This window comes from Pundamilia nyererei, unplaced genomic scaffold (assembly GCF_000239375.1).
Source record: "Pundamilia nyererei isolate P.nyererei 1_Seehausen unplaced genomic scaffold, PunNye1.0 scaffold00014, whole genome shotgun sequence".
NCBI lineage: Eukaryota > Metazoa > Chordata > Actinopteri > Cichliformes > Cichlidae > Pundamilia > Pundamilia nyererei.
Window position 1 is genome coordinate 3952990 of NW_005187415.1, and position 15138 is coordinate 3968127.

The 15138-nt window shown below is 37.7% G+C and overlaps 1 protein-coding gene across 4 annotated transcripts in view; it reads right to left on the reverse strand.

Moving 5' to 3' along the window:
* tfec (transcription factor EC) overlaps nt 1-11788 on the reverse strand; it is a 43681-nt gene extending 31893 nt beyond the window's left edge. For all 4 annotated transcript variants that reach the window (XM_013908827.1, XM_013908826.1, XM_005725194.1 and 1 more), the window contains exons 1-2: nt 11690-11788; nt 1720-1949 (exon numbers count right to left, since the gene is read on the reverse strand). In XM_013908827.1, coding sequence (XP_013764281.1) covers nt 1720-1926 — 207 coding nt within the window. In that variant the 5' untranslated portion in view covers nt 1927-1949; nt 11690-11788. The remainder of the gene's footprint in view (nt 1-1719; nt 1950-11689) is intronic.
* Nucleotides 11789-15138: the final 3350 nt, after the last annotated feature.

The window sequence follows — 15138 nt, forward strand, 5'->3', positions numbered from 1 at the left end:
TATAATATCTTATTAGCAAATACTAAGAAAAGATTATTAACAGTAAAAAAAAATATCCAGCAAATGAGCATTTCTTCCACAGTCACCTTTACTGTGAGACACAGTTTTGTTGACCTTTTCAAAGGCCTCTAAATAGCTTTGATGAAAAGAGAGTAACGTTTCATTGGTATTTACATGTGGCAGGCAAGAGGAGGTTCACCAGGAGAGTCCCCTCTGTGTTTACGACCTGATTGCATTCTATATTTATGTCAGTTGATGCATTACATAGAGCTTCGTAATTATACATGTGACAACATTTTTTTTAACCTGACAGTTCAGTAATTAAATACCTGTGGTGATATATGGGCTATTAGCACAGTGTGTGAATAAGAAAAAACACACATTGTTAGTCTTTTTAGCTACAGGTGTTAATTGTTTATGCTCAGGTCACAGTTTTATTTCCTCACCATTAGTGTAATGTAATGTAAAGTGACAGAGAAAAACAAAGGGAGAGGAATGCACCAAAAAAACCCAAAACAAACAAGGATATGGCAGATACCATAGATAGATAGATTAATTTAATTAATTTAATTAATTTTGAATTTGATGGCAGCATCACATCTTTAAAAGTTGGGACAGGGCCTCTTGAGTCCAGAGGACATGGTAGCCATGATTTCCAAAAACAAATTCCAAAAACTGATTTGTCTGAACACAGAGCATTTAAGCCATTTACCTCCATCCATTTGAAATGAGCTTTGGCCCAGAGAAGATAAGGAATGCCGCTAATGCATTTCAGTGGGCACAGAAATGCCACTAAAACTCTGTCATACGTGTTCTCTGCATGGTAAAGCTTTAACCTTTATTTCTGGATGTCACGGGGAACTGAGTTCACGCAGTGATTTCCGTGATAGAATCATGCCTGTTTTTAATGAAGTGCTGCTTGAGGGCCCAAAGATCATGAAGCATCTTATTTTGATTTTATTTACCAATTGTCTGCACACAGAGATTTCTCCAGATTCTCAGAATCTTTTGACAATATTAGGTATGTTATATGATGAGATCATCAAAGTCTTTAAATTCTAAGTTAAGAAAATTCATCTTAAATTATTCGACAAATTGTAGACACAGTTTTTTACAAATTAGTGAACCTACTAAGACGCTCGCATCAACCTAATGAGTTCCAAAATGTTCTTTTGGCTTTTCTAACTGTTTATTTACTCCATCCCGACTTTTTTTAGAGATGATTTTTGACATCAAATTCAAAATAAATTTTTATGGGACATTCCTAAGTTTAGACATGTGAGATTAATGTTCTATTGTGAATATAATTGTGATTTTTTTTCATTGATTGTACTCATTTGTATTTTTGTATTTCCTTCTGATATCTGTACCTAAAACCCATATAACGGGATTCTGATTGCTAACAGATACCGATCATGCCTATCATTGGTTGCTAGTGTACATTGTAGGTTCTGGTCATGAAGGTAAACCTCTGCCATATTACAATCAATAACATTCACTCTCATTAGCAAGTCGTTTCAGTGGCACAGCACTGAGTTGAAATTAATTAAACTCTGCCACATCACCTTTTTCAAATAATTCTCTGTATTTTATTGACAGTCCTTGATATCTGTTCAGCAAAGCGCCACAAATCTCTTCTTTCAGTCAGTTGTATTTATCATATTTAATAATGTTTCAGTGGTATTTGATGATCTCATAACCTCATAACTCATAACCTACCTTCCACATGTTTTTGGACTGCCTCCAAAATGGAGCTGGTGGCCTGGTGTAGACTTCACCATAGGGACACTGGGAGCGAGCATTACGGATGGCGCCACTGGGATGAGGGGGGCAGAACTGAGGCCAATGTGGATGTGGCTCAGAATCATATAAACCCTGTCCACTAATCACGCACTGGTTGTCTGGACTGGAGCGCGACTGGAACATTTTCGAACAACCCAAAACTGGATCTAAGGAAAAAAAGGAAATAACAATTAGTCAGCAAATTAACCAATTCTTGTAATGAAATTGTTACATTATCCTTATTAAATCATGATTTATACTTGAATTTCTCAGCAAATATCTTGTTAAAGAAAGGGAAGCAAGAGGGCAGAAAGTGGCTGCACTGTTGGATTTGGGGCCTGTGTTTGCATGAGTTTATATTCGTTAGTAAATCAGCAGGGTTTTTTTTTTAGACAGCTATAGACTCCAGCTGATTAGTTACCAAAGTCTAAGATGCTGTTAATCTTGAAAGTAGGGCGTTTTCCTTAAAGACATTAGAGGAATAATTTCCAACTACATTAGCACACATCAGTCACAGTGGGATGTATCTATCACGTGGAAACAACTTGTAGGAGACTTTAGGCATTTAGCAGAACAGCTGTCCTTCACAATTCACTTGCCTCATTCACATAAGTGGTTATGCAAAAAGGTCACTAACTTTACTACTACAACTGCTAATACTACTACTTCCTTAGTGTCTTTTTTTGTTTGTTTCTGTCTGGGAGCCTTGCTGTCTCCCATCAGATTTGAGAACTTGATTGCATCCACTTACAGGATTCCCTCAAATGTATTGAGTTCAGGAACAATAGTAACTTACTTGAGTTTATTTGTGAAATGACTAAATGGCTCCACATTTGATTTACTAAAGGTTTAATTCCATAAAACGTTTAGTATTTCCATTAACGAGTGAATAGACGAGCAAACGTGATTACTTGTACGACTGAAATAACAACAAGCAGCATGCCCCAGATGAAAGCATCTCTGAGGCTGTAGCCTAAGCAGAATCAGTTGATGTATAAAATCAAAAGCAAGTTTGATTGGAATAAAACATTTATGTCAACCAGCCTTTTATATTTAATTGTTAATATTATCAGCCATTGAAAATGGCAAGGGGCCTATTAGGCAAATAGCAGGCCTATTGTATTTTCTTTTATTATTATATTTATTATTTTACTTGCTGGAAACCAAGACATTAAAGATCTATTAGCAGTGCCAGACAGGGGCAAACACATTTGATTTTTCTAACTTAACTCTATTTATCACTTAATACATTACTGTGCACCTCTTCATTTCTTTATATTTTGCTAGGAAGATGGAAACACATGTAGCAGTTTATCAAAACACGCAAACGTATATGCAAATACAGTATACAAGACAAAAACAGTTTTACACGTCAATATTTGCTGTGACCACATTTATTCTTCAACACAGCCTGAACTCTCTTAGGCACTTTAACTTTCTTCTCATTTCTTTACGGAGTGTTCAGGAATGCTTCTCCAGGCTTCTTGAAGGACATTTAAAGACCTTCTTACCTTTTGGTCTCTTCGCTGCTAAGAAGTTCCACACACAGCTTCAATAATGCTGAGGTCTGGGTTTTAGGGAGGCCAATCCACGACTGATAGTCAATTTCTATCCAGGTATGCTTTTACTGGATTGGCAGTAAAAAAAAAATGCTGAAAAATGAAGTTTTTGCCAATCAAATCCTTTCCAGACTGTATTGCACTGTGGATCAAAATCTAATGCTGATGAGTTCGTGATTCCATCAGTTTTGACAAGATCTCCAATGCTGCAGGCTGAAATGCAGTCCCAAACCATGAGAGAGTCTCCAGTGTGTTTTACAGATAGCCCTCTTGCCACAAATGTCCAGTGCACTTCTTGTTTAATTTGGAAAACCTAAGAATTTTCTCCTTAAGAATGTCTTCTTCACAGCCACCTTTCCACAAGGACCACTTCTAATGAAGCTTCAGTTAACAATAGTTGGACAAACAGAAGGCCAGATGCATCTCTTGGGACCTGTGTCAGGTCTTTATTGGATTTTTTTTTCACCCGATTTCTTAAAGACATGACTTTCAGATTTAGTTCATCAGCTGTCAGTTGTTTTATAGGCCTGACACTTCATCTTTTGTCCCCCACTTGTTCAATTTCCTCCGATTTTTTAAAGACACATTTCCCACCATGCTGAGATATGCCAAGTTCTCAGCTAATAGCTGTTTGTGAATTACCTTGTTGGTGCAAAAATGCTGTTTTATGCCTGTCAACTGTGTAATCCTTGGCATTTCAACTAAAGAAATTGAAACAAATTATGTGTTTTTGAGACAGGCTGCTGGTAACAAAATGAATAAAGATACAGTGTGATACAGTTCTTTGCTAAGTTGTCTGTTTTGTGTTGACACAACACAGGCTCATCACTTGAGTGAGCGGCCTTTTTATGCTTGAATGATTCACGGGACAGTGCTAAGTGGCTTGACCATTCCCCTAAAAATGGTCGGACTGGAAATGAACTATTTTTCAAAACCACTTTAAAATTATTATAAGAAAGTCTGACTCCTAGAAAGTAAAATATAGATAAAAGAGGGGTTATTCAAGACTTTTACAGAGTGCTGTGCTTAAAAAGTCTGAAACTCTGTTTTAACTGGTTGGGGAAAGAAATCTCACTTTCTTGGAGTTATTTTTATTTTTTGCCTTCAAAAGATTCAAGAAGATGTCTAACATGGAGAATCACTGGTGACATGAAAGAAATTAAAATGTTCCACTCTAAAATAAAGGTGATTGGTCCTCGCGGAAACAGACTAGGGAGACGAGCCCAGAAGTAGGTTAGATGGGGAGAAGTCGACAATAGCCGATGATCCTGAGGGGGAGCCAAGCAAGGGTGCAAATGTGGAGGTAAGTAAGCACTTCATATCAAAATTACAATATCTGAGTGCAAATTAGCTGTCATAGAGGAGTAGTAACACAGAATACATGCAAAATAAGAGAGCATTTATTACAGCAGAACAGCAAGCAGAACTGATTGAACGCAAAGACGGGGAAGGGTGAGAGACTCGAAGGATGTGCGCGATTATAATCTTGCAGTGTCTTCTTCCTTCCCTCCTTATTATGTGGGAGGTTAATTAGCTAGGCATATGGCTGTCTAAGCACAGTGCAAACAGTGCTTAATTGCCTTTTATTCTGAAGCCAACATCGCAGAATCTGCCAGGCACTTCTATGCACCGTGTAAAACCGTGTAGATGACGTAGGCCCGCCATGAGAAAACAGGTTTTTGTAAATGTAGAGAAAGGGTTTTGTCCACCTAGCTGCATTCCTGCAAAAATGGTCATCTGGAACAAGTGGTTTGTTTGTGTGGGTTTAGTGTGAGTCTTTGTCTGTGGTTTGTGGGCCTCTCTGTTAGGCCATGAGCAAGGCATCTTTCTTAATTAACAATTAACTAAGTGTTTTGTGGGGATGGCAATGCCACTCAACAAACCTTTTGTCACCCAGTTATCCCTACTCCATTACTAATTCATAAAGTGCACATTTAGATCAAATGGATGGCTGGAAGTGAAACACAGTATCACTGCCTGTCTTCTTAAGTGAATGTTTAATGCCAGTTTTCACAGTTTAAAAAAAAAAAAAAAACAAAACCCAAAAAAATGGAAAGCCGGGGAAAAAGGAAAATCAAAAAAATGCAACATCTGCAAATCTCATAAATCCATAATTTGCAACAGAACATGTATCAAATGTTTATACTGTGAAATATTACTATTTCTTGAAAAAACAATCTCCAAAAAGCTGTGTCAAATTTTTAAAAATGTGATTCTGCAATCAAATTCAACATGTTTTTCTTTAAGTGATACATTTTCTCAGTTTAAACAGTTTTTCTATGTTATATTGTGAATAAAATCTGGGTATATGAGATTTGCAATCATTAGACTTTTTTTAAATTGTATTTTACACAACAGCCCAACTTTTTCCCAAATGTGTGAAAGCACTGTGTGTGAGAAACTGCAGCTGCCTTTAAATTGCCATACAGTTACTACAGTCATATGTGGCTAGATGCATGTCATATCAACAGGGGTACAGTTTGTGCCTGTAATAACCATTTTATCATTTACTCTAATATTCCCCTTACATTACAATAGAATGAATCAGTTGGAGAAAGGGACGATAATTATTTAATTGATTTCTTTTAAAAATGTATATTTTAAAAGCACAGCCTGAATGTGTTTTTTGTCTTCCTTCCTTTGAATCCAGGTTGCGTCTCATTCTTGCACTATTATAGACCAACATGGATTATTTGAATGAATTTACCTTATTCATTCATTTTCCTTTTTATTCATTTACCTTAATCTGAGATTTCTAAGACAAAACGCAACCACATAGCATCCTGTGTTTGCTCACCCTCTTTAATTACGTTACCCTAGTTAACATGGCTCATTAAAAGTTACACGTTGAATGACCATGCAACACTCTAAACTCCAATTTCCAATTTCGTTGTACTCTGTACAATGACAATAAAGGCTATTCTATTCTATTCTATTCTATTCTAAACAGTGTGACTGTGATGTCCTGATCTCATGAGACCACCATCTTATGACCCCTTGCTTGTTTAACAAGTGTTACCCCTAATTGAGCCTTTTGATTTGCTTTTGTTGCAACTGAGAACTAACACCAGTATTAAAGGTCTCCTGCTGCTCTGAAGACACCGACTACAGTTAAACTAAGCCACGGGGGTCACTGAAAAACAACAAGCAGCAGCACTACAGGGGTTACATCTCTTTTCATTAGGTTACAGGCCTGGTGCCATTCTCTGTAGATGACAGATGACCTTTTTATCTGTCATGAGTGACTAGTTTTTATCTTGATCTTGATTAAGTCAAATTTAGTTATGTTTTTGTGCTCTCCTGCTATGCCCTTCCAGTCCATCCACAGATGGCTGCCACTTCCTGAACCTGGGCTGTGTCTGTGGTTTCTTCCAGTCAAAAGGGAGTTTTATCCTTACCACTTTAGCCAAGGCCTTGCTCATAGGGAATTGCTGAATTGTTGGGGTTTTCCCTCCAATATTGAAGGGAGTTGTAGTATAAAGCACCTTGACTGTTGATGTGAACTGCACCGTTTGAAAAACTAACTTGAACTGAATTGAACTGCATCAGAGTTTTAGTAATCAAACACAGTCTGTATATAAAAGATGGCCATAGCCATTGTGATGCTATCATTAGTTTGTGGACTCACCCTCAGAGTGAAGAGAAAAACCAAGTACACTCGACATTCTTTCATTTCATTTCATTTCTTTATTTATTTCACACATGGTTCAACAGTGTTTCATTTCCTACATACAGATCCTCCTTCCCATTAACGGCACTGTCTTACCATTCGCAGTGTGTCCAGTTAAGCACTCCTTTACAATCTTTTTTTTTCCTAAATTTACAAAACGTACATCACGCTGTATTGGAGAAAGCTTCTAGTCTATGAGCGAGGTAGTTTCCACAGAGAATTTGATATACTGAAAGTGGACTTGTTTTTTACGCAGGGGAAATTATAAAGAATGCATATTTAATGCATGACCTTTTTCTACAGTCATTCCATCTATCAACCAAACCAAGCTCAACCATCTCCAATTTACATAAAAAAATTTATGTTAGAAAACTTTCATAATGGTTGTTGTGAAATTTTTCCTTCATATATCACATACATTTTGGGGGAAAGGGTCAGTCTGCCCACTTTAAGGCCTTTTTCCACACACTGTGTTAACTATTCTAGTTATAACTGAGAAGATAATTTTGTTAAATATATAATTTTTTTTTGTCCTCTCAGTATATTTTACTCTGAATTATCAGACTTTCTCGGGGCAGTTGGTCTCAAGATTATAGGTAGGTAGAGTAGGTCTTAAAAAATAAAGATTCCATAATGTTCTTCTATTTGGGATAGACTATGTTCTGATATTTTCGTTTTTCTGGTACGGCTTCTGATATTTGCACAATCCTATCTAAGCATGAGAATTACATGCAAATAGCATTTTCTTCATTTTTGTGACTAAGAATTTCCGTTAAAAAGTATTCTACATCCTACATTTTTCAGCGTTGTGTAATTCAACTACATCCCATTCAGATATCGTCACTAGTTGTCTTTTGCAATTTGACGTTTTTCATTAATGTGTGATCAAATACGGGACTTTGAAGGAATGGGGGACTTTTTTTTTTCATATTTTAACAAGCCAGTAATCTGACATTACATTGATGGCTCGGTCTCAAATGTTAGATCCCGATTAATGGCAAGAAAGACCAGTGAAAGCTTCTGGCTTTTATCTTTAATAGTTTTAAGATGTTTTTCCTGAAGACAATCTGATATTTGAAGCTAATATCAGATTGTTTCCAAGCTAAAATATGACAGCACTCATTATATGTTCAAACTTTGTACCATAAAAAATGATACAACTTGAAGATGCTCAGGTAGGAACTGTTCTAAAAGTTGAAACCCTTGTCCATCTTTTATATTCAGTCTACGTTATTAATCGACTACTTTGATCATGACCCCGATAATCAAATAATCTATTTTAAATCATAACTGTCTCTGTGTCCATGTTGCACACACAAACCTTTACCCACCCATGTTGAGGCAGGAAGTTAGGAGTATCATTGCTGAGGATTTTCTGAGTGTCTGTGTCACAGATGAGAAAACATACACACACATACACACACACACGGACGTCTGCCTCATTAAAACCTATCCCATAGATGTACTACTTTGTGCAGCTCTTCACTCATCATCACCTCCAATCCGCTCAAGCCTTGCCTCCCTTTGAGCTTCGCTACTTATTTTCATCAAGGCTTCTCTCCCCACCTTCTGCCTCTCTCTCGCTCGCCGTCTTATCCACAGTGGGCTTTGTCACTGGGCTGCCATGTATTTAGGAACCTATTTACTTGCTTTTTCCACCCCTAATTCTCTCTTATTGTCACTCCCAGCATCCCACTGCGTCAGGAACAAGGCCTCCACAAGAGTTTTGTTCTCTGTGCCCAAGACATGAATCACTGAACCAAGATAATGATGAAGAGCTCAGACACACTGCAGATCAAGCCTCTATCACCGATCGTGCCAGCAAACACACACCGCTCGTAGGAGGTCATTATTACAGAGGGCTTTCAGTTTGTCTGAAGAGCCGAGGTATTACAAACCTGTGCGTTTTAACTGGTCATCAAATTTTGGGTTAGATTGCAGTCACTTAAATAGGGTTTTGAGATCCATGCAACAATATTTATTCCAATATGTCACTTTATTATGATTTTGTTTTCATTCCATTAAAGAAAAAAAATTAATAAGCTGCACTGGGTGATGAGGTCCACCTATAAAACATTAAGCTCCGAGAATTCATTAAACCTCACAGCATGTCTCTCAGATGATGATAATAACATTACATTTAGCTAATCTCATATAATATGATCTTTGAGGCCTAAACAAAATTGTGACTGAAAACTGTTTGCTACATGTTAAGAAGCCCCAGATATGCTTGTCTGTATTAGTCCCACTAGCTGACAACGTGACATATAGAAGCTCAAAAATGATGATAGCGAAATCAATTTAACTAAAATAAACTTAAAACCAGAGGGGTCAATGCAAGGTCAACGGAGAGACTTGACGGTTGTTCTGTGGGTACATTTAATAATAGTTATGAAACAGATTAGGTTTTGTGAAAAAGAAAAAGGGGAATCGGCTTTTATTGTCTAACAAATATGAAACTGCTGGGAATTTTTGTCACATAAATAAACCAAAACAACACTCACCTGGGGCTAACCCTTAACCACAGAATCATGAAGTTGATACTTGTGCAAACTCATCCCTGTGGTTGTTATGTGTCTGCAAAATAACTGCCAGGATGTGCGATAATTATGAGATCTCCAGTTAAAAGTATACATTTTTAAAACTAAAGCACTTTCTCTTCTCTAACGCTTGCTAAACTGAATGCTAAAAGATGAAAATGATAATTCTGATGAAGGAACAATAACAGAAAAGGGGATGAAACACATGCTAAAGCATGCTCGTGCATTGCCGAAAACAACCCCTCTCCAGAGATGGGAAACAGAGAGGTTCTGTATGTGTCAATCAGATCCATTTAGTGACATCAAAGAGCGGATTCAGGAAGAAGCTGTTGAGAGTAGATGAGCATTCACCTTCCCTTTTCATCGGTCAAGGGCCACAGCTGAGAGGAGGTTGCCACAGGCTCACTTTGAAGTCAGTCCTCAGAGCAGACAATGTTTACATTCTTCCAGCACATTACCCCATTAGCCCATCATTTCTTACATACATCTGTCTACCGCCTGCAGAAATGGCACCTAGAACCTACTACTTGAAGCCACATGATACTGGGCTTGGTCTTCCAGGTTTCTTATTCTTATTTTTGTTGTTTCTCAAAGCCGAGATTATATTTTTTCACAAAGTCTTAACAACCATGTGTAAACAAATATGTGCTTCTGAGGAGGTGAAACAGACCAAATTGTCATTTCCATATTATCCACAAGGTGGTGCTGTGGTGCTCTCACTTACTCACTTCAGAAGCTTTAAAAAGAAAGAACAAAAAACCCCAACTTTTATTTCCTTCTTGAAACTGTTTTGCCCCCACAAACAGAAGAAACAAATCCTAGAATATTTGAAAGGCAGAATGAGTGTCAGTTTTCAAATGTCATTACTGACAAGTCATGACTCAGAGAAGAATGATTTCTCAAAATTGCAAAACATATGGAGGGCAATGAGTGCAGTCAGTCATGTCAAAGTACCACTTCCACAATGCTGCACGCTACTCCATATTTGCACTCCACCCTTTGAAGATAGACTGGAATTGCAGCGCTGCACACATCTGTGGTGCTGCACACTGCACCCCTGCACACACCACTGACACAATTTCTTTCACCTTCTCATATTTTTGATTAAAAGCCATACTGAATTCTGTCATTGACCTTTTAATAACAGCTAAAAGCCCCCAAACATAACTGGATGCAATCTCGTAATTATACCTTTTATGATCATTTCTGCTCATCATACTGCTCTACCACTGATCTTCATTGTGACTCACTGTCCCATTAGTCTTTTACACACATCCCCACTCTTTGCCACACCGCTCATTCTCCCCACGCTTTTTTTTTCTCTTCCCCAATCCCCCACGCTGCACACGCACTCCAAAAACAACATTCCCGTGATGCAAGATTAGAGAAGTTTTTCTTAAAATATTGTAAATAATATCAGATGACTGAAAACGAGGAAGTCCCCCATGAGGAACTTTTCCCGCTGTGTCATTCTGATTTCTAAAAGCGGCACCCAGACAAACATACACAAACAGACCACATGCCCACGCGATAATAACTTGTTGTTAGGTTGCAACTGGAAACAAAGGATGCTGTGGGGCTTGATGCAGCATGGTTATCTTGTCCAAATATTAACTTTACTTTTAAAATATGAATATAAAAATGAATATAATGAAGAATCAAATTATTTTAGTGTATAGCAGCAAACTAAAATATCCTCATTGTGTTACATAACCATCTCTGAGATGTCCCGTCTCAGAAATATGAGAAATGTGAGCCTTGCGTAAGAAAAAGTTGAGCATTCGAGTTATCGTAAAATGATTATGCTGACACCACTCAATAATCTTAAAATATGAGCAACATGTTTATATCTCAATAATGTCTATCCAAATTGCTTACATTTCTCAGCACTATGCTCACACGTGAGCACAAAATCTATTTATTTAAGAACCCAATAAAACATACCTGCCTACCGGGAAGTATCAAACTTCCTGTTAAACAGGATGTTACTTGTGGAGAAGTGAAGGACAATTCTTCCTCTTCATCACACATGACAGCAAGAACAGGTGATACGCATTATACATATAGAAGTAAAATTATAGCCTGCACAATATTAATTGCATTCTAGTGTGTCTGTCAAAAAAAACATTCTCATTTACCTGTTTGTTTGGACTCTTTGTTGAAAGTCTCGTTGGTATATTTTATGTAGCTTTTCTATATCCAAGTGCAGCTTCAGTTTATCCAAGTCAAAGTGCTTGTTGACGTGTGACACATGGAAGCCCGAGCCAGTGAAAGGGCCCCAGATTTAAACCAAATTCTATTTCCTCTTTTCAAGCGGGGTGCAAAGGGAAGCTTTTACGTCAACTGCCCCTCTGCCACTCTAACAGGAAAAAAAAATCACAGATTCTTGCAAGTCATTGTGTGACATAATGATGGTTACTTTAATCTTAGCGTCTTAAAGTTTTATGTGAAAGGTGTAAAGTGGTGAACAGAACTTACTTTATACCTGACTTTGAGGGTTTTTTTACTGGAAATTCTCAACAAAACCACAGTACTTACCAGGTAAATTACACTCCAGCTGATAATGCAGCATGCTGCCTCACTTTGATATTGTTGTCAAGGTCGACACTAAAAATAAAGGCTTGACTTTCAAGTGTAGACAGAATACTGTTAATTTCATATTCTTGAGACAGTTTGTTCATAACTGATCAGGACTACTTGAAATATAAGAACAAAACACACAAGTGTTTTCGGTCAGCTTTATGAAATTGTGGCATTTGGTTCCAGATGGAAAGGGCTTCAACACTGCATTCACGGTCACACTGTAATCTGCATGATAACAATGATGAACAACCCATCAGGGACGATTTAAGAGAAAAAGCCTTCAAATTCCCCTTCAGATGCATGTTGATTGTGTTTATTCATGGCAGTTAGGTTGATGAGGGAGCAATATGGAGGAGGCTGGATGGACACTTGTTACGCGTTACCGTTAAAATAGCAGACATCTCTTGACAAAGAACAAACAGCAAAGGCAGACTGAAATCAAGGCGTCTGTGAAAGCTCTCAGGAATGCAAATTCAAAAGCACTTCATTACTTGCTTTTTCCCTGCAATCTTGTGTCTGAGAGACTGAACTAAGTGGTTAATCAAGCCAAAAACCAAACCTCGTCTGAGGGGCCAGAGAGGAGGCACCTCTGCTCGCAGACAAGGCCAAAGCTGTGAGTATGTCAGCACATGTGAAAATACACAACTATGTGTGTTTTTAGAAACTCATAAGAAAAGGATAACACTCAAAAATAATTATTATGAGATATCCGTGACTTGTTTTTGATTTTGATACTCTGTGGGTCATTTCCTTGTTAGAATTACGGGAAAAGTACTGGCATCTAGATTTACCAGCATTTAACTGTTATTTTGTATTATATCAACAATAACTGTATTTGTTTTTAATAAGTCTCTGTCGAGAGTACAAGCTTTCTAATACTGTCAGCTTGTCATTCTATGGTTATTTCAGTGTTCCTACTGTTCTCCCTATGAACAGTTTAATGTTCTTGCCCATGTACCATGCAGTCACTATCTTGTCTTCCTCGAACTATCACATGATGTTAGCTTTTTCGCAACTCCCATAGGTTACAGGAATGTTGCTGTGGTAAATTTTCCAACAAAAACCCCCAAAGATGAAGTGATTAATCACTAAATATGATTAATCACATATGGAGGAGGGTGTATGGACATTAGGAAACTATTAAAAACCTACAAAGTGTTAGCGCAACACATCATCTTAAACGACATTGTCCCTATCAACTTAAAAACTGTAAGCGTGTTGTGATAATGGCCCATTATAATGGAACGCACATAGCACATTCACCACAATTAAAGTCAACACACTGATTATTAATTAGAAGGAAAAAGATGCTGAATTATACCATAAGACAGTGGTTTTCTCATCAACATCAGCATTTACAGTATTCAACTGTATTCAAAACACACAAAAAATGGTAGATTACTTTATTATTACTGTATTTTTATTTATTTTACATTTTTAAAGCAATTTGTTACAGTGTAAAACTCTTCTACTCTTAGAATGAGTAAGTTGGATTATTTCCATGACATGTACTGTATGACAGAAAAACAAACAAATACTGTAATGAATCCAAAGGGAATTAAGGCATTCAGTCAAAACGTCAGAGATGCTGTCGGGTTATGTTAGTACATAGTCCTTTTCACACACACATTCCCTAACATTATTTAAGAAAAAAAAAAGAGTCTGAACTATTCTGGTAGAGATAGATTCTTGTCTTTCTCGCTTAATCAAGGTCTTAACACAATTTTAAGGCTATGTGAGCCTTCACACACCAACAGAGAGGGCACAAGTCCTCTGTTGTCTGAAGTTAGATGCATTAACACGATATCTCAGGATGGAACTTGAGCACTGATGTTCCCCTTCAAACTGTCTTAACTGATTTAGTACCATAAAAGCGTTCGATTCGTTTTTACATATCTCTGTAAAATATGATAGAAAAAACAGTCGTGAATCTGTGACTGCGTGCGTGAAGTGCACGCTCACATTAATATGGTAATTTTATACATACTGTATATCACAAGACATGCCCCTGCATTAGTCAGTAGAAACTATCCAGCAACATCCTGTAGACTAAGTGCCAAAGTATGTTCAACTTGCTGCTTTATAATACGGATAAAAGCTAATAAACAGTATTTATTTTTGTAGTTGATTAAAAATTACCAGCAATCGCCAATCAACTAATCAGCTGATTAAGTAAAAGCTTTAGATCTAAATCTATTTAGACTGTCTGCTGAATTTAAATATCAGCTGGATTATTCTAAGTTTATTCTTCCTTGATGTCTGCAGGGCTCGAATCAGCCCAAATTATCTCCCGTGCCTCCAAGAACATGTAATGCACCTGACAAATGACCATGATTTACTTATGACGTAGGGATTTCTCTCCCTGATCTTGTTATTGTTCAACAGGCGGAATGTGCGGAATGCCAGTGTGTGAGTGAACTCAGCGAGAGCCGACACTCGACATTAGATTTATGGGTGAAGATTATGACCCAGGGCGCTCTGGCAGAAACAGAGAAAAAGACAGCAAAGCCAAGGCCAATGGTACAGACGAGAGGAGGAGAGAAAAGGCAGGGAGAACGGAGCAAATGCCAAGAAATGAAATGAGGTGTTTGATCTCTCCAGGACAGGCCAGGTCTTACCCGTGGAGTGTCTGATCTGATGTAGAACCACTGAAAGCACCTCCAGCTGCACAAGGCATTCATTACAGCCACACGTACTGGAAGAGGAGAAATACATTGGAATCTATGTATTTATTTGTGACGCCCCTCTCTGCCCGTTCCACTTCACCATCCTATAAAAATCTATCTGTTCTCTGCAGATTCTTTGAGAATATGCTCCTCCAACACAAACCTACCCTCTTTGTCCAAAAGTTTCCTTGAGAGACACTCGGTTTAACTCGAAGCCTCTGTTGTCTCTTCAAATGCCCGCTCGTTTTTCTTTTCTTTTATTCTAATCGATGCACTTGGCAAAGTGAAACGGTGTCTGCCTGCAGACGCAAAATAAGAAGCTCTGAAATGAAAACCTC